The sequence below is a fragment of the Cryptococcus depauperatus genome, chromosome 7, assembly GCF_001720195.1.
Source record: "Cryptococcus depauperatus CBS 7841 chromosome 7, complete sequence".
NCBI lineage: Eukaryota > Fungi > Basidiomycota > Tremellomycetes > Tremellales > Cryptococcaceae > Cryptococcus > Cryptococcus depauperatus.
In genome coordinates, this window is record NC_089474.1 from 540,010 (window position 1) to 564,617 (window position 24,608).

Sequence of the window (24,608 nt, forward strand, 5' to 3'; positions counted from 1 at the left end):
AAATGGAGAAGCTCTCCAACTTGTATCTTTTGTGCGCATAGCATAGTTTGTATCGATAGTATCATCTTGAGCAAATCTTGAATTCTCGATGCAACACCAAAGTATGATGATACGTCGATTGTCCATCCGCCCTGTTATGTTTTACCTTTGATTTTGTCTACAGGTTACAAGCTCATCCTATACGCTCCTTCATTTTGGACCAGAATGGGTGATCATACCAATCATCCAGCGGCCGGGTCACAACACGTCGTCTTTTCCCAACATCCTCATCACCTTCTTGTCTTAATGACACTGGTACAAGATACCAAATTCGCTTGACTCTCATGCTCTTCAAGTATTCTGCCATCTTGAGGTAGTTCAAACCAACGTGGGATACACCATGAGAGTCATCTGACAAGCAAATTTTCCCCCCTAGATCGAGAACAAGCTATACACAACTGGTCAGTCATTCCTTGGATCATCTTAAGACCTAGACTTGCTTTTAAGACGTCTCTACAGGGATAACTTGTCTCCCACCCTTTTCTTATAGCAGCTGCGTTAGCCTCAAACAAACCACCATAAGCTACCACCGCCCTCACATTCCTCTCCACCTTTTCCCAAACTTTTTTGCACGTTTTTAAAGCGACATCGGGCGTCCAAAGACAACACAAATCAATGTGGCCTAGTACTTCCGGCTCATGCACCATTATCAAGTCGTATTGGCTATCAAAATAGGCTTCGAGGAATGGCTGCAGAGATATGGCATCTGGAACATAGGTTGGCACGAGGTGTGGGTCAGATGGGTCACCTTGCTCGAGAACAGGTGGAGGACCTGGGTCCATCGTTCTTCCCACTTTGCTCTCTCTGGACATCTTGATGGCCCGTAGCCAAGTAGGTCGATCGAAGTCAATTGAGACTCCATTTACATGATGGACGCTTCCGACAATGTAATCTATTTCTGAATGTTGCTCCAAAAGAATAGACAGCTTCTCTGAGTCGAGAAGGGTAATATAGTCGGTCTCTAGAGAGGTCAAGAGGGAAATCTGGGAAGCGTACTTGTAGCGTAGAGAACCAGCAGTACTGAGGAATTGCTCAAATACCCTCAAAAGGTCAGAAGAGGCAAGGTCTGCCTACTGCACATGTTATCATTGTGCTCTTGATACGTGCACGAATGACCTCACCTCCTCTGGAAACAAATCTTCCATTCTCCATCTTGGAGCATGCTCACTCAAACCAAAGACTTCAAAGCCTTGCCGTATTGCTTCTACAATAACATCCTCCAGCTGGTCTTTTGCATGCCGACAAAACTGCCCAGAATGTGAATGATGACTGTGAGGCATGAAATCGAAAAACAAAAAGATTAGAGAAATGAAACAATAATGAAAATTATGTTTTTGAATGTTAAATCATTACCAATTGTGATTAATACAGATAATACTTAACACATATGATAATTAACACATTATAATTAACCATAATTAGAATTAGAAAAGTGTACATTCCTTGAAATAAAAAGAATATAGACAAATGATACCTTCACAATCACTTAAATCAAGTTCAGTACATGTTACTGTTGTGGATAATCAAGGAAAAGACATGCGTTGACAAAAGAGGTACGTAACATTATCGGATACTGTATCCATCACAACAAGTCAAAAGTCCAAAGATGATTATCTCTATAATGACAGGGATGTATATATGCGTGGTAAGGCGTACCAAAACTCAACGCTCTAGGTAATAGAGCCAGGCAGTCCTGGAAAGTTTTGGAGATGTTGATGAGCAAGGACAATAAAGGGTAATTGTAGGAAGCAAGGTGAAATGGAAGAATCAAAAGTATGCTGAGTTGTGCAAAGAGACGGTCATGCAAGTTAAACCTCCACAGTGGAATTGAAGTACTTGACCGAGGCAACCTACAACGAGTCAGTGAATGTAGAGAGATAAAAGGGACGACGGCGCACCTCCCAATAGGCCTCGGCAAAGTCGGAACCTCTGTTGAGCACATATTCAGAGCATGAAGAATAGCCTGTAATGGCAGCACAGCTCTGGTTCTGTCCAGCATAGCCAGCATTATTCCAGACATCGGCGGCTCCGGCCCAGTCTCCTAAAGGTGGCATGAGCAAGTGTAAGTATACAAGCAATGGGTTGAAATACTTACCACAAAAGGTAGTGTCAAACTGTTTGCAAATAGTGTCAGCATGACTATCGCTTCCAGAGGAAACAGCTCACAATGTTGAAGTGATCGTAAAAGTGTTCATATGGGTTGCAGGTGTCAGAGGCATAGTTGGCCATCGGGGTACCCCAATTGGCAGGGTCAGGAGAGTTGCTGATGATATCACTTGGGATTGCGTCCCGTTGGAAGAACCATACGGTGATACCTGCCTTGCTCCATCGCACTACAAACTGTCAAAATACAGAAGCCATGCTTGAGAAAGAACCACTCACTGGCGTACACGCCGCCCTTGATATTATTAAAGTTGGTTCCATACGAGTTGCTATTAGTCTCGTCACGAGCACCACAGCCTTGATTGGATGTATTGGCCGACGCACAGTCATGTGAATCATAACTACCGGTAGTGAGGGTCGCCTTTTGGTTATCATTGGAGTTTACGGGGATAGTACAACCAGGACCCGTGTGAAGAGAGACTTGGTTTTGCGTAAACTCGTTGACCCCTTCAAGGATGTCAATCTCTCCGCCTTCAGGCCAGTTGGGTCCGTTCTGCCACCAAGCAGGCCATGTGCCACAACCGGTGGGCATGTGAAGGGCGTCCATGATCACCAAACCACCGTTAAAACTGACAAGGACAATCAGGATACTCGTCTTATCCTGGGTCCATTACTCACATTTTGTTGCCGTGGATACGGACAGATTTTCTCCCGTTGCTGACAACCTCGGTAGTGTCAACGCTCATGACTGCATGACCTTCGGCGTTGATGGAAACAAGATTATTACTCCAGGCATCAGAGGCAGACACGAATTCGACAGTGCCGTGTGTAGGATCGGCATAGGACCAAAAGTTCCAGTTGTCAAAGAAAGTACTTCCAGACTACATCCCGCTCAATGTCATTTCAAACCTAAAACGACCAACGACTCACCCATTCATCCACAAGGAACCAAGAGGAAGTGGAAGATGACTGGGCAGCTGAGATAGCGCTGGCAGTGACATTAGCACCTTCTGTAACGGATGCCGTTTGGGACGAAGGAGCTTCAATCCAAGTTTCCGTGCCAGTCTCAGAGGCAACATCCGAATCCTCGTCGTCTACAGGAGTGGAAGTTTGCGAAGCAACAGCAACAGGGGTTTGGACGGAGGAAATGCTAAACGGTGCTTGGCAAGCTACCTTCTTCTTTTTGCGCACAAGAAGCTTGCTCTTGCCCTTGCTGAGCGCTGCGGTGTCTGATTCTCCACCACTAAGCTTGACTGAGGCAACGTTATGAAGACTTAAAGCGGCCCGCTTCACATGAGCAGGCCTGAGGTGCATGGCAGAAGCTGCAGGAGCAGCAACTGAAAGAGTCAGAAAGAGGACGTTTGAGAGGATCATAGTGTGAAGAGTAGATCAAACTCAAAAGTGCGAGTGATAAGGTAATCCTCCTGGGTCTTCTTTGTGCTTGACGACGAAAGTTGTCGTGGAGACCAGTGCGTGAAAATGTCGCGCTGCGATTGTCAGGTGCTGTTAGAAGAAAAAAGAAAAACAGAAAAAACAAGTCGACAAAAAAAACAAATGAATGAACGTTTGGGTGAGATTATCCAAAGTCAGTCATCGTGAAGTGTTTTCGTCAATTTTCCGTGTGTTTTCATGGATCGTGTGCAAACGATGAAGGTTGGAAAATATACGAAGGAAGCCAAGACACAGTCAGCAGTCACTCTCTCTTGAAAAGAAGAAGCATCCGCCTGAGTCGTCCAAACTCAACGAGCAACCTTTGCTGGCAGAGGCACAGCTCAAGCACGTCAAGGCGTTCTAGGACTCACCAAGAGTATGCGTTCAAGAATCCACTCTGGACGCTCTGTGAGATGCAGGTTAGTAGAAAGGATAACAAAGAGCGACTGTAAAGTTGAGACAAATGGAAAGATAAGAAGAGAAAGAGAAAGCAAATATGTAATCCGGATTTCGTGCAGTTGGCATGGTCGTAAATAAAGCCAAGTTGAGGGTAGAGTGTCACACGGCAGACGTAGGATGGCAGCTGGCTCTGGACCCTGTAGTATTTCATTTCTTGACCCATTTTTTTTTCCTTAGCTCCTTGGTTGTACTGGGTATTCCTTGCCTGGCAACCGTCTGCTCTAATGTCCCCTCCGCTTGTCCTCTCAATGGCTCTTCTCGTGATCATTCCCAAGTGAAAACCGTCGTATGGTCGCAGCGACTTTCAATCTGTGACTATGCAAACAGGACATATCCACCTTTTGGCGTAGGAAAAAACAAAGTAAACAAAAAAAAAGTCGCGTAGGTTGGTTGCTTTCGGGACAGCCCGGTTCCTTTGAAGTTTGTAGAGTTTTCGGGCAAGGATATTACGTAATAACTCGAGTCTCACGTTTCTTTGTGTTTTCATCTTTCACAAGCACAAAAGGTTTGATCTAGAGATGTTTGTAAGCATTGGATACTGTTGGTGGTGTACATGCGGAACTGCAGGGTGCTTGAGTTTGTACGACGCCGTATGGGTCAATCACGGGTGACTTTTAGGGCAAGTTTGTTCATTTCCATGACTAAGAGTTGAGCTGCATATGCTTTATATGTCACGAGACATTTTAACCCACAATACATGATGCTTGGATTACCTACTAGAGAATCACAACGTTCTGGTCTCGACCAGGCCCTACGCCAACGTATTGCACCTTCACGCCCAAAAAGTCACCAATGAACTTGATGTAGGCCTTGGCGTTCTCGGGAAAGTCGTCATACGTCTTGCAGTTGGAGATGTCGGTCTTCCATCCAGGAAGAGTCGTGTACTGAACCTCGACTTGAGCAAGGCGATCAAGGTCGGCTATGCAAAGTGAGCAATCAGCCTTTCAAGATCACTACCTACCAGGGAAGCCGTCAATCTCAACACCATCAATCTTGTAAGCAGTGGCAACCTTGATCTCGTCAAAGCCGTCAAGCACATCAAGCTTTGTGAGGTTTAAGGACGTATAGCCGTTGATCAGGGTGGAATACCTCATGACGACCAAGTCAAGCCAGCCGCATCGCCTTCTTCTTCCAGTAACGACACCGTACTCTGCACCAACTTCTTGCAAGGTCTCTCCAACAGTGCCAAGGTCTTCTGTGGGGAAGGGACCACCACCAACTCGGGTAGTGTAAGCTTTGACGACACCAACGACTCGCTTGATGGAAAAGGTGGGAATACCGAGACCGCTAATGACACCGCCAACAGAAGTAGACGAGGACGTGACATATGGGTAGGTACCATAGTCAATATCAAGCATGAGAGCATTGGCGCCCTCTACGAGGATTCGCTTTCCAGAGTTCAAAGCCTTGTGCATAAATGTTGGCCCATCAACGATAAATGGACGGAGACGTTCGGCGAAAGCCTGTCCAGATATCAGTGGTTGTTGTAATCCCCTCATCAAAGATGACTTGCCAAGTACATTTCGATCTCACCTTCAGTGTCAAACTCAAAGTGACCATACCGCTTGAACCTGCCTTCGACCAACTTTCTAAATTTGGCTGGAAAAGTGGAGTCAAAGAGATGATGCACACGAAGGCCAGACCGAGAGGCCTTGGAAGAATAGGCGGGTCCGATACCCCTCTTGGTAGTACCAATAGAGGAGCCGCCCAATTCGATTTCTTTCAATCCATCTACGATCTGGTGGAAGCCCATGACGAGATGGGCTCTGTCGGATACGAAAAGTCTATCCGAGACTTTGAGACCTACACCAGAGCTGTCAACCTTTTCTGCAAGGGGCTGAAAATAGACATACCCTTTCGCTCAAGAGTGTCGAGCTCGTTAAAGAGAGAAGGAATGTGAACCACAACACCAGAGCCGATAAAAGCCGTGCACGCTGGGTTGATCAAACCTGGACAATGTCCTCAGCAAAGCCCAAAGCCCAATAATTATCCAAGCGAATTACCACTTGGTAAGAGGTTGAACGCGTAGCTAATCTTCTCGCCCTTATCATTCTTGACGACGATGGTATGACCAGCATTGTTACCACCGGCACATCGAGCACAGATATCTGCCTCAGCGGCCAGGATATCAACTAGCTTGCCCTTTCCTTCATCACCCCACTGGGCTCCAAGACTACAACGCTCATGTCAATAAGTCGCCAGACATCTTGCCGTTACGCACACAACGGTGACTCCCTCCGGTGCTGGGGACGATATGTATCAGCCAACCATGGCTATAAGCTACAGATCAGACTCACATGGGGCCATTTTCGAGTTTATTGGGCTTTACAACCTGCAAAAGGCAAGAAAAAGAAAAAGAAAACCTGAGATTAAATAGAAATTTATGGCTGATTAGTTTTCGAGGGTGATAGTCGGTCTTTTTCGGCTGTTTGGCAAATAATAACACGTCATTATGCCTCCACATTTCTACTCGACAACAAACGTTGTTAAAAACAATATAAAAGAGATTCGATTTACGAAAAGTTTTGTCTTTTAATCATGTTAAAGGTTTCAATAAAGGCTGCTGGAAGCTTGCGCCCATTCCAGAGACTACCTCGACAATATCGGCAGTATCATCGACTAGGTGATTTGCCAGCTCCCAGTGCATCCCAGCTAGCCAAGTGGGTATAACGAGAATTCAGTCTATATTGAAAGATGACGGAGTAGCTGAATACAAGCTACGAAGGAAGCCTCGCCTGCTACCATGCGACTACGTCTCAGCAGAGTCGTCTACGGTAGGCGCCTCAAAGTATGTCATCAGCGATCCTCTAGAATGTTAAATGCCAAGCTCATTCGTTACAGACACCAGCTATCGCGATGGACGTCTGAACCAACTACAATTCTCTTAATCCAGAAGCGCAACGACCCGCGTACAACAGCTGCTATGGGCGAAATTTTGAGGTGAGATATTTTTCATCAAGCTGGACGACTTTTCACCCAGTTGTAGCCATTTACAAGAACACTACCCCCATCTCCGTCTGATTGTAGAGCCTCATACCGCATTTGATCATCCGACATTTGAGAATCTAGTAGTTTCCTCTGCAGAGGATACGCTTTTGCTTCCGCTGCATACCTCTCTGGTGCTGACCCTCGGGGGCGATGGCACTATCCTTCATGTCTCCAATCTGTTCGCTCAAGGAGAGTGTCCGCCTGTGCTGAGTTTCTCGATGGGATCATTAGGGTTTCTTTTGCCCTTTCGTAAATCCATTCATCGTATTATCAGTCAAGAGGCTAAGCAGCATACATTAGACATTGACGTCTTGTCAACCGCTTTGGAGCGCACTATCAAAGGCCCTGTATCTCTTTTGAACAGGATGAGACTCGCATGCAGGCCTCTTTCGGTTGATGGCTCGATACTCGATAGGTGCACAAAGAGCGGTAAGTGTATTGTGAATCGCGCAGAGCTATGTTTACGGTGTGTTAGTCGGGGAAGCTGGATGGCAAGTCATGAATGAGGTTGCTCTACATCGAGGACGCAATACGCATTTGACTGTGGTAGATGCGTACTTTGATGGACAACATCTTACTGAGGCTGTGGTGCGCACCTATTCAATGTCAGTGGTACTGTGGCTAAAACAATGACTCTAGGCAGATGGTATTCTGCTCTCAACACCGACAGGTTCCACCGCCTATTCCCTCTCTGCAGGAGGACCTATATCTCATCCCGAGACGGACGCTTTTCTCTTGACCCCCATAGCCCCTCGGTCTCTAAGTTTCCGTACTGTCATTCTGCCTAGCCGAGGTTTAGTAAAGTTGGAGGTTAGTGTTGGATCCCAAGGATTGTTACCGTCAATGACTTTGCATCACAGATATCACCCCTCGCTAGGTTGCCCGCTGAACTCTCAATCGACGGCAAACTTCTTTGCCATCTAGAAGCAAAAGAATCAGTCACCATCTCAAGATCTCCGTACCCTATTCCCTGCATTGAGCGACCGGAAGGTGAAAGCGGCTGGGTCAAAGACATCAAGTAGGTCTCTTCTATTCAAAGAGACAATGCTGACCCGCTTGGGCATAGCTCACTACTTCAATTTAATGTAGGCTTTAGAAACAAGAGCCTCTTGGGGCATAGTTCTTGAATCTACCGACTCTCAAGCTAGGATTGTCATTTGTCCAGAGATTCTGTCTGACTTGAAGATGCATCGTGGGATACACGCTCTATCATAAGCGCCGTCATGCGACGTACAGGGTACAAGCAGCGCCACTTCTGGTACCTATCAAGTGATGCTCGCAGGGTTTCGGCGAAAATAGATAGCAAAGACATGACAAATTAATGTTGAGTCAATCCCAAAACCTCTTCATCGGCAATTTAATATAAAAGTTTATCCATCCATGCCGTTGCAACGTTTACATTAAAAAAAATCTCTTAACTGTTATTATAAATTTGAAGCTAATCATGATCCGTCTTTTTCTTTTCAACTCTTCTTCTTCTTCTTCTTCTTCTTGTTGTCGTACAACACATTTTTTACCACTCTCAAGAACATTTACCATGCTTACTGCCCATCCCAAGACAGCACAAGTATCTGTCCATGTGGGAGGTCAAGCCAATGTCGACCAGCTTCATCGAGTGTCTCGAGACTTTAGAAGTAAGCTTACTCTGATGAGCGTTATGCCGTAGGCATGGTTGACTATTTTCTGCTGGTAGGCGACACCTTGACTATCCCTACTGACCCTCAGTTACTCGCATCGCTCCAAGCATCCAGAGGTGACGATACGTATGGAGAAGATGCAACAATAGCAGCTCTCGAAAGGCGCATTGCCAGACTTGCTGGTAAAGAAGCTGCCATGTTTGGGGTTAGTGGCACTATGACTAACCGTGGGTGGACGGGCTGAAGACTGGGACTGTCTGTTGACGCTCTTGTAGAGCTTGCCATTAGAACCCATATGAAGCAGCCGCCTCACAGTGTGATTACAGACTGGCGAGCCCACGTCCACAAGATGGAGGGTATGTTGACTGGCTTGGATGTTATTTCTGACACTCTGCTGTAGCGGGCGGTATTGCCATGTTTTCGCAGGCAACAACGCATCAGATTGTGCCTCGTAACGGACTGTATCTGACCGTGGAAGATGTCGAGCCGGCGCTGCAGCTGGGCAACAGTATTTATATTGCCCCTACCAAACTCATTTGCCTTGAAAACACACTGTCTGGCATCATCTTTCCCAACGAGGAGATTGTCAAGATTAGTCAACTCGCAAAGAGACATGGTATTGGCATGCATCTTGATGGGGCAAGGATATGGCATGTGGCAGCTGATCTGATAGAGCAGAGAGGTCTGGATGCTACCAAGGAGGATGATTTACAGACGGTGTAAGTTTGCTTGATATTTTATATGAGACTGATCTGAGAGACACTGGCAGACTTAGCGAGCTCATCGCACCGTTTGACTCGGCGTCTCTCTGCCTGTCAAAAAGCCTCGGTGCTCCTATTGGTTCTGTTGTCGTCGGCAGCAGAGAATTTATAGATCGTGCAAAGTGGTTCCGTAAGGCTTTTGGCGGTAGCATGAGGCAGGCGGGCTTTATCGCAGCGTCTGCCGACTATGCGCTTACCCATCATTTCCGGACGCTGGCGCAAACCCACAAACTGGCAAAGAGACTTGAGGAGGGTCTCCGGGAGCTAGGTTGCGATATCTTGGCACCGGTCGATACCAATATGGTCTGTAGGGTGGGAACTGTGGCACAGCGATTGACGTACCGTCCCAGGTCTTTTTCCAGCCCAAGAAGATCGGCCTGCCGTCTGACGCAGTCATGACCCGCTTAGCAGCCCTTCCTGACCCAATCATTATCAGTCACGAACGATGCGTGATTCACCATCAGACTGACCCTCAGGCGATTGAAGACTTTATCGACTGTGTTGCCGAAATGAAGAAAGAGAAGGCAGCGACTGGCCGGGTTGATACTGGCGAGCCTGGACAAGAAGCAAAAGACAAGCTGATCCATTTCATAGGATCGGAGAACGAGGAGACCAGCGGCGCTGATTTGAGGGTACAAGCTGTCCTGGGGTATTAGAGCTTGGCGCCATCGCCACGCTCATGACTTGTAACGGCCAACGCGAGCCTGCATGTGCATAGTGTGTCAATGAGCCGAGGAAAATCGAGCTTTTGCCCAAGAGTTACAGTCTGCCAAAGACCTGTAAGTTGTGTTTTGGCCAGAGATGGGCCATGACACTGTATGTTGTATAGCCTGTATCTTGTGTATACGGGTTTCTCCAGGTTGTGATGTGCTCTATACTCGTGTAACCAGACGAGCGGATGAATCCTATCTGTTCCAATTCTCCTGCGTACAGCGCCTATACCACGCCAATGACCGCTCTTAGCCAAGCCTACCCTTCCAGCCGAGCGATACTATTGACAACGTTCTTATGCATTGGCAACTATTAGCCAAATAAAAAAATATAAATCTGACCTTTTTCCTCAAGATTTGACCTTTTTTATCTATTCTTTGATTAAAATGAAATACCGTCATCAGGGAACATGTAATGAAGCCGAGATGCGGCAAAGATAAGATTTATTATTGTTCTTTTTTAAGAAAAAGGTCAAATCTATCTCTTCTTTTTATTTATAAAAGGTATAAAAGAAAGAAGCTGGTTATGCTAACCTTTCTTCCTCTTGCATCTCGCTCAACCATCTTGAAGAAAACCTTTACCTCAACCGCCATGTCTGCATCGGTACGCAACGCTGCCCAGTGGGCCGACTTTGGTCGCGAGCACGTCTCCCATGGCCTTGGGAGACTCAAGGATCATGTCATTGTCAAGGGCAAAGGTCTTGATCTGTATACTGCCGATGGCAAGAAGCTGCTCGACTTCACCGCCGGCATCGGCGTCACCAACCTTGGCCAGTGAGTGTTGGTGTGGGTGGCTTAGAGTGAGCTAATGGCAGGATAGTTGTCATCCTGCGGTTTCGAAAGCAGCTACTGAGCAAATTAACAATCTTGTGCACCTGCAATGCTCTATTGCGTTCCATGCGCCGTATCTTGAGCTGATTGAGAAGCTGCTTCCTGCAATGCCCGACGCTTCGCTCGATCAGTTTTACTTTTGGAACTCGGGCTCCGAGGCGGTTGAGGCAGCGATCAAGTTGGCGAGAAAGGCTACCGGCAGGCAAAACTTGATTGCGTTCCAAGGTGCTTACCATGGAAGAACTATGGGCGCCGGTGCCATGACGAGGTCGAAGCCGATTTACACTCAGAGTACTGGACCGTTGATGGTGGGTTTTGTCAATGTGATGGGTACAAAGGCTAAATGGGCGTAGCCTGGTGTCTTTGTTACAGCTTACCCCTACTGGCACTCTCTCGGTGTGACGCCTTCCACGTCTGAAGAAGAGATTGTAAGACTTGCCACGCACCAGCTTGACATGCTGTTGCGACAACAGACAAACCCCAAGGACGTTGCTGCTATATTTATCGAACCCGTCCAGGGTGAAGGGTAAGTTTGGCAGAAATGGGATGCTGGAAGCTGACACCGCATAGCGGCTACGTCCCCTGTCCTCCTGCGTTTTTGAAGCATCTTCGTGATGTCTGCGATAAGCACGGTATCCTCCTCGTGGTTGATGAAGTACAGACTGGTTTCTACCGGACAGGCAAATACTTTTCTGTGGACGCCATTCCTGGCTTGCGCCCAGATGTCCTTATCTTTGCCAAGGGCGTTGCCAACGGTTTCCCATTATCTGGTATAGCCTCGAACAGGGAGCTCATGGGTACACTCGATGTCGGATCCCTGGGTGGCACTTATGCTGGTAACGCGGTCGCCTGTGCTGCCGCCATCGCTGCTCAAGAGGTTTATGCTTCTGGCGAAGTGGAAAAGAATGTTGCTGTTCGATCCAAAGAGCTTTTCACTGCTCTCCGCAAACTTGCCACTTCCTCTAAAACCAAGCATCTCATTGCTGATGTCCGTGGTCAAGGTCTGATGGCTGCCATCGAATTCCGATCTGCCTCTGATCCCCTTACCCACGATGGTTTGCCAGAAGGCACAAAGATTCCCAAGGACATTGGCAAGAGGGTTCAGAATTACTGCCTTGAGAAAGACCTGTTGGTGCTTGTCACTTCATGTTTCGACACCATCAGGTTTATTCCTGCTCTGATCATCAGTGAGGATGAGATGAAGAGGGCGATGGACATCCTCACCGAGGCTGTTGAGAAGGTTGCCATTGAGGGATAGGATGGAAGTTGATAAAGGAAACAATCAACTGCCTGTAGTATTTAGTCATCATGTATTTGGGTATTAGCAAACGCTACATGGATGTTGGTCAGTACTTGACAACACTCCTACAACATTACAAGAGATCATGAAAACAACCAGTGTACATGCCAGAATTTGCTGTATGCACAATTCCCTATATCGTATGAGGCTAACCCAACAATTTCAAACCAAAAGCAAATCAGAAAAATTCGTTCTCATCTTCTCTTCTCATTATAATCCGTAGAAAGAGTTGTGAAGACCAACAGTGTCATTGGGTGATGGCATAGCAGCAGGACCAATCTTGGGTGAGTGGTTGGCTAGACCCATGATCGAATCAGACCTTCCTGCAGCGCTCAAGGCGTCGGAACCATTCATGGGTCCGTTGCATCCCATTTGCGCCTCGCTCCTCTCAATGGCCTGATGCATTTTTTTGGCCTTGGCATTGTCATTCCTCAGTCTCGTTAAATGTTCCAGATATTTGTCATCAACACCTCCAGTGACATACTCGCCGGTGAAAACTGAGCAATCAAACTGCGGGATGGAGGGGTTGAACTTTTTGCACGACATTATAAGATCTTCCAGCGTTTGGTAAATGACGAGATCAGCACCAATATGCTCCGCAACTTCCTCTGTTGTGCGGTCATGAGCGACAAGCTCGTGAGACGAGGGCATATCAATACCATACACGTTGGAGTGTCTGCCCCGATGTCAGTATTATTGTGTCTATTGACGATTTAAGAACGTACCGGATAGGTGGAGCGCAAGAGGCAACGACAATTTTTTTAGCGCCAACATCTTTGGCCATCTGGACAATCTCCTTGGAAGTGGTGCCTCGTACAATTGAGTCTATAGGTGATAAGCGGAACCGTCTCACGAATGGCAAGATCGCTCACCATCAACTAGCATGACAACCTTGTCTGCGAACTCCATAGGCATAGCATTGAGCTTCCGTCGAACATTCTTACGACTATGAATGTCATCAGCAATACATACAGGATGGGCTCCATCCCCAAACCCACCGTTCACTTTGACCGGGCATAATGAAAGTCCTGCCAACATATCTGTTTTTTACGAAACCTTCTCGGTAGGGGATGTTGAGATGCTGCGCGCATTGTAAGGCAGCGACACGAGAAGTATCTGGTACAGGGATAATAACATCAATCGTCAGATTAGCCTTGGCCAGCTCCTTCTTGGCAGTTTCGGCAAGATATTCTCCCATAGCCATACGGCTTCGGTAGACACTGACACCATCAAGGGTAGAGTCGGGTCTAGCAAAGTAGACATACTCAAAAATGTCTGGGGAAAAGACTTGAGGCTCAGCCACCTGTCTGCGAGTAATCTTTTCACGTGTGATGATGATGGCTTCGCCAGCTTTGACATCTTCCCACTGAGAGAAGCCTAAACCCTGAGCAACAACATTTTCACTGGCGACAAGGTAGTCAAGGCCACCTCGGGCGCCTTTTCTAGTAGCAATACCAGCAGGTCGAATACCATTGGGGTCCCTGAAGACTACCAGCCCAAAACCAGCAATCATGGCAACACAGGCATAGGCGCCAATGCAGGTCTTGGTGAGGTCACCGATGGCAGTAAAGATATCCTCCTCATTGATTCGAAACTTGCCAGTTTTCTGAAGATTGTCAGCAAGGATATTGAGAAGAAGTTCGGAATCAGAGTCTGTGTTAATGTGTCTATGGGCGTCGACATCAAGGAATTGCCGAAGAGCAGGAGTATTGACAATGTTGCCATTCTGAGCGTGGATGAGCGACTACCAAATGAAACGATGGCAACTCACATGGGCAAAGCAAATACCGTAGGGAGAGTTAACATAGAAAGGCTGGGCTTCAGCATGGGCAGAACTACCAGCCGTAGGATACCTGGCTACAATGTACCAGTCAGTCACTGTCCACTTTATACAAGTCATTTGCTTACCATGACCAATACCCATCCAGCCCTTTAGCCCAGCCACAGCTGCCTCATCAAAGACATCCCTGACCATACCGTTTGCCTTGACTTGATAGAATCGACCACCTGATCCACAGGTAACGACGCCAGCCGCATCCTGACCACTAATTGCATAAGTCAAAACATGTCATAATAAGAGCTATAGTGAGCCCACCGATGCTGCAGGAGAGAAAGCCCCTCGGCGCTATCCCAACAATGTCAGATACACACAATCTCAAGCTTCTCATCACTCACAGCTCAGTCCCTGCCAGTACAGTCTGAGTGGCTAAAGGATCATGAAGGAGAAGACCAATGATCCCACACACTATAGCAGGTCGGTCTGGATTGAACGAGATAACAAGTATGCTCACTCTTTGACAGTGGATTAGCTGAATCTAATATACAGCCAATCTAGAAGAAGAAAAGAAAAGACAAGAAGAAAACAATTCACTTTTATCTACATCACTTGTTATTTCGGCAAATTCTGAAAAAAATTAAAAATTATATAATCATGGAATTGAAATTTGCCACGTCATCTTTTCCCAAAGTCAACTTTACAAACGTGTCTAATTATATTCTTTTTACTTTAATTATTCATCTCTTTTATATACATTTTTACCGTCATGCCGCTCTCCTTGCCCAACCTTGCGCTTCCTCTGAGGCGATCAACAAGATCTACCAAGGTATATATCTTTATTACCTCTGTATGCCATTTGACGCGTATTTTTGTCTAGCGAGGTAGTCTTGCTGAAAGCGAAGAAAAGTCACCCAAGCCTGCTTCTAAAAAGGCCAAAAAGGTGACCAAATCGCAAACAAATATTCTACTGGATGCCGGCGATCTTGAGCCAAGAGTTAGTGATGCTGAGAGCAGTAGGGCGTTAGGAAAGAACGCTGTTAAAGCCAAACCAGCCTCTCCCAGTTATGCCAATGAAGACGACACAGAAGACGATACTTTAAAAGAAGGTGACACTCTTCCCAAAATAAATCTCAAGAATGAACAAGGTGAAACAATAAACGTCTCTACACTGTGCAGCGAGAAGGGAGCTGTATTATTTCTTTATCCCAAGGTGAGTTGATCACCCAGCTGTCTAAAGATGCACGCACTGATTATTCTACCAGGCGGACACTCCAGGGTGTACCCAACAAGCCTGTGGTTTTCGAGACATATATGGTGACATTATAGCTCTCGATTATGATGTCTATGGTTTATCCAAAGACTCCCCAGCCGCTCAAGAAAAAGTATGCCTGATTAAGCTCAAAGATATACAGCTCACTTGTATAGTGGAAAATCAAGAAAAACTTGAACTACCATCTTCTTTGTGACCCCCAAAGCAAGCTGATCAAACGGTGTGTCATCAAGCATGGTTGTGGTGGCTGAAATGTTTCATCTTGCTAATCTTGGAATCAGTTTGGGTGCATTTGTTCCACCCAAAAGGTAACATCCACTCAACGCAATGGTTTCTGTGCCGACTGTTTATATTAGCACAAAGCGCTCGCATTTTATATTCGAAAAGGGCACGGGAAAACTTATCAATATTGACATTGGTGTTAAACCAGTTGAAGAGTTTGTTTTCGCTTTCCACGCTTCAGGATAATGGTAACTGATTGTCATGTAGTCCCCACAAGGTACTCAGCTTTTTGACCAAACGAGGCAACACATGAGACGTAGCGTGATTGAGGATTTGAGCAAGGATGCCTGACTGTTGTATGTCCAATCTCAATCTTTGGGGTGCCGTCACGAGAGGGTGATTGGGTAAGTGATTATATTGCTCTCAATCATTTTGATTTGAGTGAAATGGTGTATATGAAACCTATGCATGTTGCTAATCCGTATTGATAACTCGCAAAGTTCACATGAATCATGCAATTATCTGAAGGTTAAATTTTTCGAAATGGTGACAGTGGCCTAGGCATGAGCGGATAGAATAGCGACAGAATGAAGTCAGTTTACCCTTCTCCGTTTAAAGCACCATAGACAACTCCATAAACGCAAGAGTCAAGACACCAAAACATGGCTTCCCATGGTGGATATACAGCACACGCCAAGGTACAAATAAGAGAGTGATAAAAGATAATTCAAGCAGCGGCGAGACAATAGATAGATGCAACCCATTTGCATAACAATATTATCAACTATATCTGAAATAGAGTCAGCATCCATATGAAAATTTTAAGCCCGACAAAATTTTTCAAGAGAAAAAAAATTCAGAATAAAAAGTTTAAGGTAGCGTGGGTTTTTCAGCATCGACGACGCAAAAAGACGTCCTCAAGCCAAATGCACTCTGGTCATCACAAATAGGTAAAACAAATGTCAAGAAATTCATGCTCACCTATCTACAGTACAAGTTGATATTTCAAAAACAAAACAATGTAAAACGTCGATCAGAAAGCCTGCCCCAGCCCACGGTTGTTCCCAGCCTTCCCGTAAAGGTTGGCAGGCATACAAGCCGCCAGCTTCTTCGATAGCCTCCTGGTACTACTCCGAAAAGAGTAGACCAGCGACCAAATGTCTCTGTAAAAGAGCGGAGCAGGTGACTGAATCATCCCCTCGACGTGGAAAATGTGGCTAGTGTGGACTAGCAAAGAAGAACAGTTACTATACAGAGATCCTGCAGAGTATGTTCGATAAAGAAAAGAAAAGAGAATTGTATCTTTGGTCGGCTTATAAGCAAATTTTTCCAACCTACCGTGGGAAACCTTTTCGGCGTTTCACGGCGTTTTAAAAGTCTTGGAACCGCTTGGAATACTATAGACGTTGTCATTATCGGTTGTGGCGTGACGTTACATATTATTACGTAAAATTAATATTTTGTCTGGATGGTTAGCCGTCGGCCATGATTAGTTGTAATTTTACAAAGATACTTTAAGATAATATTCTTTTTTACTCATTCGTCGTATATGACGCTGCTTGGCAGTATGGAGAGTAGAATATATTAGGCAAGCTGGCGAGAAATTTACTTATAAGCGGATGGTATGCAAGTTATGGACCATAAAGATGGTGGTTATAACATTATTGAGCTTCAGACATATTCTTTTCTCTTGCAGGTGGTGATTTGACACTATTTTTTTTGGTAGAGTAGTGTTGTGTAAGTGCAAGCCCTCCACATCGCCACACTCTGGAACCCCGAGGGATTAAGAGAGGGAACATGGATGGATAAGGTTGAATGATAGATAGATTTCTTATTCATTACTCTTTTCTATGCAAGACAAGTGCTAGATTTGCTGTACCAAGATATTTAATATTTACGAAAATCTTAAAAGTAATTACCGTTGTAATTACAGTGAGGCATTCAAGCCTACATGTTGCTTACGTAAATAAGTGCCAACCATCTTGTTAACAATTAGTTTACACTTTTATAATCTTAAAAATACATCTCTATCAAACACTCAATTCCATCTACTCAAGCCATGATAACAGTAATAACTACCCCTCCCGCCTTTATATCTCCCGAGGAGCATGCTCAGGTTACCTCAAGCACACCCGCGTCCTTCACAGATATTCCTCCTGTTTTGCGTTGGTCGGACGAGGTTGAAATTCATTTATCATCTGTCGCCGGTGGTTGGGAATCCTGGAATGCCGGCAAAGCACAAGGCAAGCTTTATGTGACTGAGACGTGGGTATCTACGCTTTTTCAAGGTATAAAACTAAGCCGCTCTCGCAGTTCTGTTGCTTTTATTCCCAATCCACCATTAACCCCAGGATTTGATCTCCATTATCCTGCACTCACTCTCCACGCCCTAACGCCTGCGAGCAGCGATGGCCCAGCTCATCTGTACTGCCAAGTGGATGAATCCGATGCTGTACCTTTTGGACAAACAGCGACTGCTTCCATTGAAACTGTAGGGCTTAACGGGCATGCTGCCATTGACAAGAACGATGTCGAGGCCGAAGACGACGAGGACCAGGGCGGTGAGTTTACTGAGATGAGAGAAATCAGAATATACCTCACAGACACATCCAAACGTAAGCTCTTTTATACTTTTGAGGCAGCATTGAGGAATTGATAACCTTCTAGTCGAATCTCTATTCCAGGCGCTCTCTCAGTGTTCCGCTCTCCATGCCTCTCTCATGCCTAATGGCGAACCTCAATCGTTCTTTGGTGACTTTGCGGAAGATGACGAAGATGATAGACAGTGGGATGACGCCCCAGATGATGATGCTCTAGGTGGTGATGGTCAAAATGAACCAGGGAGGGTGAGGAGTGATTTCCATAGTGGCGGTGGGCCTGGTGCAAGGTTCAGGCCATATTGAGAAGCTACGCTGATATGTATGCTGTGTTTTTCCCCGATAGGTCAAAACTCATGATAATACAAAAATGCAATTAGGAGAAGCTGTAGTTGATGATGAGTCTGAGACGGAGATGGTGGACCAGATGGAGAGATTTTTGAGTCTAGTTGATTGGGGAGATGTCAAGAAACCAGAGGGATGGGATGAGAATTGACAGAACCTGCTGACAATTAGAATGATGTATAAACTTTATGTCTTTGGGCTGGCTTTGATTCTGGAGTTACGGTTTACATGCACTATTATCGTAAGGCTGAATGATCTGACAGGCGAATACCATGAAATAGTGGGTTCGAAAACACTTTCTTGAGATGGTATTGACAAGACAACAATTGCAGACAAACAGATGAGAGTCTACTTTAGCGTGTACATACCTAACCCAAATATCACTTGACGTTTGTATTAACTTCTCGAGAGGTTGTTTAATATGGATGGATCATGTAGGGCCCATTGATCGCTTGACGCTATTCCTTGGGTACTCTGGAGGCAGAGTTAACCTTTATCCAGAACAAGCAAATTAGTCAAAGAATTAGTAAAGAACAACTCAGTTATAGACAGAAGCATTATGTTGAAGTAATTATCTTGGTCATTATCACTTGCCATTATCATGTTGTGCGTTCTACAGATGTCACTAATGGTTTTGTCCCTACTTGTATTATGCTGACTTTTTCAGATGGAGACGTTTCCACTTCTTTGGCTGTTGCCGACCTTTGTACTCGCTCCTTCCATTGCTTGGCGAATGATTTGCTTCTTTCCCAACCCCATTTGGACAAAGAGAGTAGAATAACTCCAATGATTCTTGCCATCTTCCCCAACAACCTACCAACAGCAACCGTCAGAGGCAGAATCTTCCAACTTCTTGGATGCCATGTCAGAGGTGGAACATTGATTTCTCTCCACCAAGCAGGAGTCAAAAACCGCGTTGGCTCCCATAGTGTAGGTTTTAAAACCCCATTGGATCCTTCAACATCTAACTCTTTGTTATTTCGGATGAACCTAGTATAGTCACCCTGAGTTTCGTTCCGGGACAGTCTTTCCTCCACCCATCGTAAAATGCGAACATCCCGAGGCTGAGGAAGAGACGTGGTATATATTGACAAAACTCGTGGAAGATGAGAAGATTCTGATTCATGAGACAAAAGGCAAGAAGAAAGGCGATTGGCGAGGAGAGTGTCAGTGAACAACCGATCACCGATGACTAGTATACGGAGATTCTCCGATGTTTTCAGCGTACGGCTTGTAGTGGCACAGTCTTCCAATGATATGTCTGCCCCATATAGATGACTTTTGGATATTGTTTCACTTTTTGAAATGTAGCTTGACTCCTCCGCTGTCGGTCCACCTAATAGCGGTCCGCTGACTTGTTTTTCCCATCTATTCCACAATCTTCTCTTGTCCTTTTCCTCTTCTTTCCGCAATCGTAAGCCAAACGAAACGATATCACGCTGCAAGGTATAAGGTTCGTCAAGTTTGCCTTCGAAATAAGACAAGATATTCGAAGCGCAGCCAGGCTTGGGAACAGTATGCAAAAGCACCGGTGCCCGTAATGACAAGGAGACAGCTTCAGCCTATATCACAGTAAGCTACCGTTGCGTTACGGTCTCAACAAGGACAAACAGCAATTCCTCCCGGATCTTTTCTGGTACCAGCAGAATTGGAGACGACAAGCACTCTTCCAGGTTCAAATGTTTTCAAAAGGCCTTCCCACGCTCTCTCCATAAGCTTGCTTTAGCATACAGTATACACTAAGTTTCCCAAAAAATACCTGGTATGGCGGCCATACCTCATCTTGGTGAGGCAGAGTCTAGATGAAAGATTAGCTATGCCCTCATGCAAGATCCAAAATAATCACCAGGCAATTATCCTTATCAATCACAACTGCATTAAAGCCTTCCTTCTTCAGAGTGCGAAAATCTACATGAGATATACCTAGACGAGAATGGACTCCGACATGAGCGCGTAAAACGGAAGATAAGAGAGATTGGGGATGTACTAGGCACTCGCAAATGAGGACGAAGAAGAGAAGGCCAGATGAGGACGCTGAGATAGGTATAGGTGTTAGAGAGCGAAGGAGGCATTATAGTAGTAATATTTCTTGCGTTATAGATTTGATGCTGATGAATAAATGCACTTGTTCAATTTAAAATCGCATCTTTCTGTTAAGCAAATTCGGTAACCTCCACCTCCATTCTGGTCAAACCCGAAAAAAAGTGAATGTTCTATGCGCCAGTAGGAATCACATATGAAAAGCGTGCAGAGCCAAAAATTGTATGGGATAACAGTTGAGCAACAGTTTGTAGCAATACTCTAGGGTTTGCCATGTTCAATATGCGCTTCAGAAGTTTACATTTCTGGTTTTGCTACATCAAGAGCTATTGATACAATATTCGTCCAAAAACATACTTGATATCAATCTTTGTAAGATTCGTAGACATACTTGAAGATGTGACAAGGAAAGAGGGTGAACAAAAGGGTGATTACCAATGTCCTATCGAATTAAACAAGGGCCATATTCTTATCATGTTTTCGAGTCGCTTGTTTGAGGAACTTCACCTTATCGTTTGACTGCCGGTATAATGTCCATATTGGAAACCGATATCCATGGTCGATTGACTGGCTTGCAATCCTGCTTCACAACGGTCCCAACGCTCCCCCATTTATAACGTACATGGAAATGTCCTGATCTTGCAGGCCGCTACAGTCTCCAGAGACAGGCCCTTCCTCGCCCCAAACCGAAAAAATGGCTTTCTTCCCATGCTCATTCACCAGAGTGGAGCTAGCCATCCTTTTGTTTCCAGCTTTTGCATCAGCCGGTGTCAATCCTGTCTTGGAGAAATGGGGATTTTGTGCAAGTTCAAGCGCAGGGGTTAAGCTGAAACTAGGCATTCTTTCAGGCGCAAGGGTCTGATTAAGGGCAGAGATGGGTTGAAAGACGCTGGGATGAGGTCGGACCGGATGAGCAGGACGAGAGATATCAACGCCGTCCTCGCCTTTAGACAGCTTATCTTTTGATTCAAATTCATTCTTTCCATGTCTCGTTCTAGGCTTGCCCAAGCTGAAACTCGATTGTCTTGCCTCAATCTCCTCTGACCACTTGAGCTTGTCGGGCTCATCACCAGTGTTATTGGCATCTTTACTCTCCGCGGCTTGCTGGACAGGTATATATGACTCTTGAAGGTTTGTGGGTTTGGGTGTCGTGCCGTTCAAAAAAGTGGTGAAGAAAGCAGGCCCATTGGCCAAAGGGGAGTTGAGGTCTGGCATGGAATTGGATCTGCTAAGAGTACGCTTGCCAATTCCGGGTCTGGGAGTGACCAAAGGGATATTCTGGATGTCCAAGTCATTGAGCTTCTCTCCGGCAGGAGTTAACCCAGAGATAGAATCTGCCATGAAAAGTTTCCACAATTCTTTAGCTTCCGACAAGCTAGGCCCATCTGGCACGTGGGTTTCTCCAATTACAGCCAAGCTTTCCCCAGGTCCGCTAGATGCGTTGGACGGCATGGATTCACTACCTTCGCGCATAGAAGTTGGTACCGTTGGGGTTACAGTTTTTTGCGAATCTTGTATTGACATTTGCTCCATTGCTTTTGCCCAAGCGCTCTGACTTGACTTACGTCTTGCATGATTGTTTTGTTCAGCTGCTGCATTATCAGCTAGCTGTTCCATCAAAGCTGAAGTTGCTGAAGATGAGAACATAGAAGAGCCTTCATCAGAAGAGAAGCTATCTCGCACGCGCCATCGCCCATCGACGACGTTTTGTCTATTCATGGAATTTTGAGAACTATTGTTGAGTCGAAGAGCTTGCCCCAAAGGTGATACTTTGTTGGATGGCAGTTGTGGTGGGGAGGTATGCTGACGGAACATACCAGATCCTGCATTCAAATCAAGAACATTGCTTGCGATATCGTTCCGTCTACCCTGTTTTCCCACAGACCCATCCATCTCCAACGGGCTTTCGGTGTTGCTAACAAGAGAAGAGGTATTTATAATGCTCATTTGCGTCGGCGACATACCGCTTTGCGTTTGCACCTGAGTTTGGTACATTGGAAGAGAGACATTCATCATGGCAGGGGAAGACTCAAGGGTTTGTCCAGTGATGCTTCCAGGCGCAGTACCAAGAGGCATTGAAAAGGAGCTTTGAATCTGTGGTGGTGGCCAAGTCGCACCTGTTGCGCTTTGCGGGTAGGTTCCCCAAGTACTACTGTTGGTATCAGAAGGACTGGGAACCATACCCACGTTAGAAGGAAGAGAAGCGACTGATAGTTTGTGACACTCGATCGGTTCTGTGGGATTGATGTAATTTTCAGCAAATTGGGACTGTGCTTGCTTCTGAGAAGACGAGTTGGAGCTCGCTTCATTGGCCATATTTAACAATGAAGTAGTCTGGCTGGAGGCAAGAGGAGGGCCCATCGAGGTTGCTGGCCGTTGACCTTTGTGATATGAACAGGATAAGTTTCTCTGCCTACAGCGTACTGTGACAGATGGTTAGCTTATGGGAAAATTGTCAATAGTCACACAAAACTAACGGCAAGGCTCTGCAGATTCACACTTAACCTTTGCAAGATTACATTGATCACAGGCTCTCTTCTTTGCTCCCCAATCATAGGGTATATGAGCTGACAACTGACTCCCCGACTTATAGCCTAGTTGGTCTGAGCCAGACAATCTCATCGGCTGTGCAACGAGAGGGGTATCCAACATGGTCTGGGTGGGGAATGTCGAATTGACCCCGACGAGATTGGTAGTGCTGTTAATAGCGGGCCTAGGCAAGTTGGTTCCATACATTGGAGGCAAAGCCATCTCTGCAGTAGCCACAAAGGATCCACTTGGATTGAGGTTCCAAGAGTTGAGAGTCTGCACTTGAGACTGAGGTGCTCGGGGAGCGAATAAAGGGTGGTGAGGATACATCTTCTGGGCCTGGAGCTGGGGTTGCTGGCTGAAGTTTTCGCTCTTGGATCGCTCCCGGACCGATTTGCTGGCCTGTTGGATTTGTTGAGCTTGTTGCTCGACATGATGCTGCTGAGATTGTTCAAGATTTTTTTGCCCCTGTGTTTCGGTGGCTGCATCTTTGGCAAGAGAAGATTGTGCAGCTGTAGACATGGATTTCCTTCGTCCTTTCTTGACCGTCTTCTTATCCGAAGCAGCACCCTCTTGTGTTCGATGAGTCTTATTGACGTGTCTCGACAAAAGATCGCTGCCATCATACTGGTCAACACGTCATAGTGCCTCTGCAGCATACTCACCTTCGAGCGAAGCGAAGAGGACACTCTTTGCATTCATAGGGTCTATCGCCTGTATGGGCTCTCAGGTGTCTACCGACATGCTGAGGTCGCGTAAAAGTGGCAGAGCATAGCTATCATGAGAAGCGTCAACGGTGGCCTTCTCGTCATCTGAAAGGAGCCCTATCGACCCATACGATTCCAAGACAGCACACTCACTGGACATTTGTGATCACCACCCATATCGATATGCGTCTGGGTAGATGACAGAGGCGCAAAGATGTAAAAGTGAGTATGCGACAAGTGCCGAAAGATATGGGGCGTACTCCTCAAATCTAAACTAATTCTTCAATTCTGGCAAATCGAGTTGCTTTTCCAGTACAAAGCCAGAAAACAGCTTGTTGTATTGACTACGAATTGAAATATACAATCGACTTGAGATAACAATTCGTCCACAAGAGCTGGTGTCACGGGGCTGGTTGGGATACTCTATAACGATGTATGACTTGTAGACTCTTCAGAGACAGCTTTTTCCCATTGCAGTGCTTGAAATGGTTTGTCGATATTACAAGTTGAAAGATAAAAAGGTATATTGAAAGAGAAAATGTAATTCAAAAAGCAATTGAAATTTAAATAACCGTTTTTTTTTTTGCTTTTTCGCAGTACAAAGGATTTTGAATCAAAGAATGACAGATGGTAAGAGAATATTACAATGATGTCATATGACTGGAAGGAAGGATGTAACTGTTTATTCATTTGTACTTTTATTTAACTTGATCTTTTTTTATTTATTTTACTTTTTCATCTTCCAGCCATATGGAACGCAGTTTTTATACAAAGAGATTAGCGCATCAACAAAAAGCCACAGAGAAGACTTATCGCTCAACGGTTTCGCTGGCTATTCTGGAATCTTTGTGGCGAGTCGTTT

The 24,608-nt window shown here is 45.7% G+C and overlaps 12 protein-coding genes across 12 annotated transcripts; 5 read left to right on the forward strand and 7 right to left on the reverse strand.

Moving 5' to 3' along the window:
• Nucleotides 1-172: 172 nt before the first annotated feature.
• L203_105533 (uncharacterized protein) lies at nucleotides 173-1,319 on the reverse strand (the record flags this gene model as incomplete). The annotated part of the gene is made up of 4 exons (XM_066214900.1): nucleotides 173-427; nucleotides 480-745; nucleotides 812-1,109; nucleotides 1,161-1,319. 4 exons carry the CDS (start codon nucleotides 1,317-1,319, stop codon nucleotides 173-175), a joined length of 978 nt encoding a protein of 325 aa, XP_066070997.1.
• A 528-nt stretch (nucleotides 1,320-1,847) lies between these two features.
• Nucleotides 1,848-3,516, reverse strand: L203_105534 (uncharacterized protein; the record flags this gene model as incomplete). Its single annotated transcript, XM_066214901.1, has 7 exons — nucleotides 1,848-1,889; nucleotides 1,938-2,080; nucleotides 2,135-2,153; nucleotides 2,206-2,372; nucleotides 2,422-2,771; nucleotides 2,821-3,023; nucleotides 3,073-3,516. The coding sequence occupies 7 exons, from the start codon at nucleotides 3,514-3,516 to the stop codon at nucleotides 1,848-1,850; spliced, it is 1,368 nt and encodes a 455-aa protein (XP_066070998.1).
• Nucleotides 3,517-4,748: 1,232 nt separating this feature from the next.
• L203_105535 (adenylosuccinate synthetase) lies at nucleotides 4,749-6,339 on the reverse strand (the record flags this gene model as incomplete). Its single annotated transcript, XM_066214902.1, has 7 exons — nucleotides 4,749-4,951; nucleotides 4,994-5,495; nucleotides 5,546-5,835; nucleotides 5,886-5,981; nucleotides 6,036-6,205; nucleotides 6,254-6,275; nucleotides 6,330-6,339. 7 exons carry the CDS (start codon nucleotides 6,337-6,339, stop codon nucleotides 4,749-4,751), a joined length of 1,293 nt encoding a protein of 430 aa, XP_066070999.1.
• A 231-nt stretch (nucleotides 6,340-6,570) lies between these two features.
• On the forward strand, nucleotides 6,571-8,147 carry L203_105536 (uncharacterized protein; the record flags this gene model as incomplete). The annotated part of the gene is made up of 9 exons (XM_066214903.1): nucleotides 6,571-6,692; nucleotides 6,758-6,820; nucleotides 6,874-6,972; nucleotides 7,019-7,269; nucleotides 7,321-7,449; nucleotides 7,496-7,608; nucleotides 7,660-7,830; nucleotides 7,881-8,038; nucleotides 8,087-8,147. The coding sequence occupies 9 exons, from the start codon at nucleotides 6,571-6,573 to the stop codon at nucleotides 8,145-8,147; spliced, it is 1,167 nt and encodes a 388-aa protein (XP_066071000.1).
• Nucleotides 8,148-8,557: 410 nt separating this feature from the next.
• On the forward strand, nucleotides 8,558-10,074 carry L203_105537 (uncharacterized protein; the record flags this gene model as incomplete). Its single annotated transcript, XM_066214904.1, has 6 exons — nucleotides 8,558-8,654; nucleotides 8,714-8,884; nucleotides 8,933-9,013; nucleotides 9,058-9,376; nucleotides 9,427-9,721; nucleotides 9,769-10,074. The coding sequence occupies 6 exons, from the start codon at nucleotides 8,558-8,560 to the stop codon at nucleotides 10,072-10,074; spliced, it is 1,269 nt and encodes a 422-aa protein (XP_066071001.1).
• Nucleotides 10,075-10,720: 646 nt separating this feature from the next.
• L203_105538 (4-aminobutyrate transaminase) lies at nucleotides 10,721-12,217 on the forward strand (the record flags this gene model as incomplete). Its single annotated transcript, XM_066214905.1, has 4 exons — nucleotides 10,721-10,902; nucleotides 10,949-11,267; nucleotides 11,313-11,485; nucleotides 11,530-12,217. 4 exons carry the CDS (start codon nucleotides 10,721-10,723, stop codon nucleotides 12,215-12,217), a joined length of 1,362 nt encoding a protein of 453 aa, XP_066071002.1.
• A 252-nt stretch (nucleotides 12,218-12,469) lies between these two features.
• Nucleotides 12,470-14,715, reverse strand: L203_105539 (amidophosphoribosyltransferase; the record flags this gene model as incomplete). Its single annotated transcript, XM_066214906.1, has 9 exons — nucleotides 12,470-12,935; nucleotides 12,985-13,084; nucleotides 13,132-13,205; nucleotides 13,258-13,985; nucleotides 14,031-14,116; nucleotides 14,168-14,304; nucleotides 14,355-14,384; nucleotides 14,435-14,551; nucleotides 14,711-14,715. 9 exons carry the CDS (start codon nucleotides 14,713-14,715, stop codon nucleotides 12,470-12,472), a joined length of 1,743 nt encoding a protein of 580 aa, XP_066071003.1.
• Nucleotides 14,716-14,802: 87 nt separating this feature from the next.
• Nucleotides 14,803-15,841, forward strand: L203_105540 (uncharacterized protein; the record flags this gene model as incomplete). Its single annotated transcript, XM_066214907.1, has 7 exons — nucleotides 14,803-14,862; nucleotides 14,914-15,246; nucleotides 15,299-15,418; nucleotides 15,462-15,526; nucleotides 15,588-15,614; nucleotides 15,663-15,743; nucleotides 15,796-15,841. The coding sequence occupies 7 exons, from the start codon at nucleotides 14,803-14,805 to the stop codon at nucleotides 15,839-15,841; spliced, it is 732 nt and encodes a 243-aa protein (XP_066071004.1).
• Nucleotides 15,842-16,308: 467 nt separating this feature from the next.
• Nucleotides 16,309-16,941, reverse strand: L203_105541 (uncharacterized protein; the record flags this gene model as incomplete). The annotated part of the gene is made up of 3 exons (XM_066214908.1): nucleotides 16,309-16,318; nucleotides 16,510-16,655; nucleotides 16,867-16,941. 3 exons carry the CDS (start codon nucleotides 16,939-16,941, stop codon nucleotides 16,309-16,311), a joined length of 231 nt encoding a protein of 76 aa, XP_066071005.1.
• Nucleotides 16,942-17,587: 646 nt separating this feature from the next.
• L203_105542 (uncharacterized protein) lies at nucleotides 17,588-18,621 on the forward strand (the record flags this gene model as incomplete). Its single annotated transcript, XM_066214909.1, has 4 exons — nucleotides 17,588-17,793; nucleotides 17,842-18,143; nucleotides 18,196-18,374; nucleotides 18,472-18,621. 4 exons carry the CDS (start codon nucleotides 17,588-17,590, stop codon nucleotides 18,619-18,621), a joined length of 837 nt encoding a protein of 278 aa, XP_066071006.1.
• Nucleotides 18,622-19,056: 435 nt separating this feature from the next.
• L203_105543 (HAD phosphatase, family IIIA) lies at nucleotides 19,057-20,542 on the reverse strand (the record flags this gene model as incomplete). Its single annotated transcript, XM_066214910.1, has 6 exons — nucleotides 19,057-19,083; nucleotides 19,130-20,032; nucleotides 20,082-20,177; nucleotides 20,230-20,268; nucleotides 20,317-20,393; nucleotides 20,458-20,542. The coding sequence occupies 6 exons, from the start codon at nucleotides 20,540-20,542 to the stop codon at nucleotides 19,057-19,059; spliced, it is 1,227 nt and encodes a 408-aa protein (XP_066071007.1).
• Nucleotides 20,543-21,095: 553 nt separating this feature from the next.
• On the reverse strand, nucleotides 21,096-23,923 carry L203_105544 (uncharacterized protein; the record flags this gene model as incomplete). The annotated part of the gene is made up of 4 exons (XM_066214911.1): nucleotides 21,096-22,933; nucleotides 22,988-23,655; nucleotides 23,705-23,814; nucleotides 23,900-23,923. 4 exons carry the CDS (start codon nucleotides 23,921-23,923, stop codon nucleotides 21,096-21,098), a joined length of 2,640 nt encoding a protein of 879 aa, XP_066071008.1.
• Between the last annotated feature and the right edge of the window lie 685 nt (nucleotides 23,924-24,608).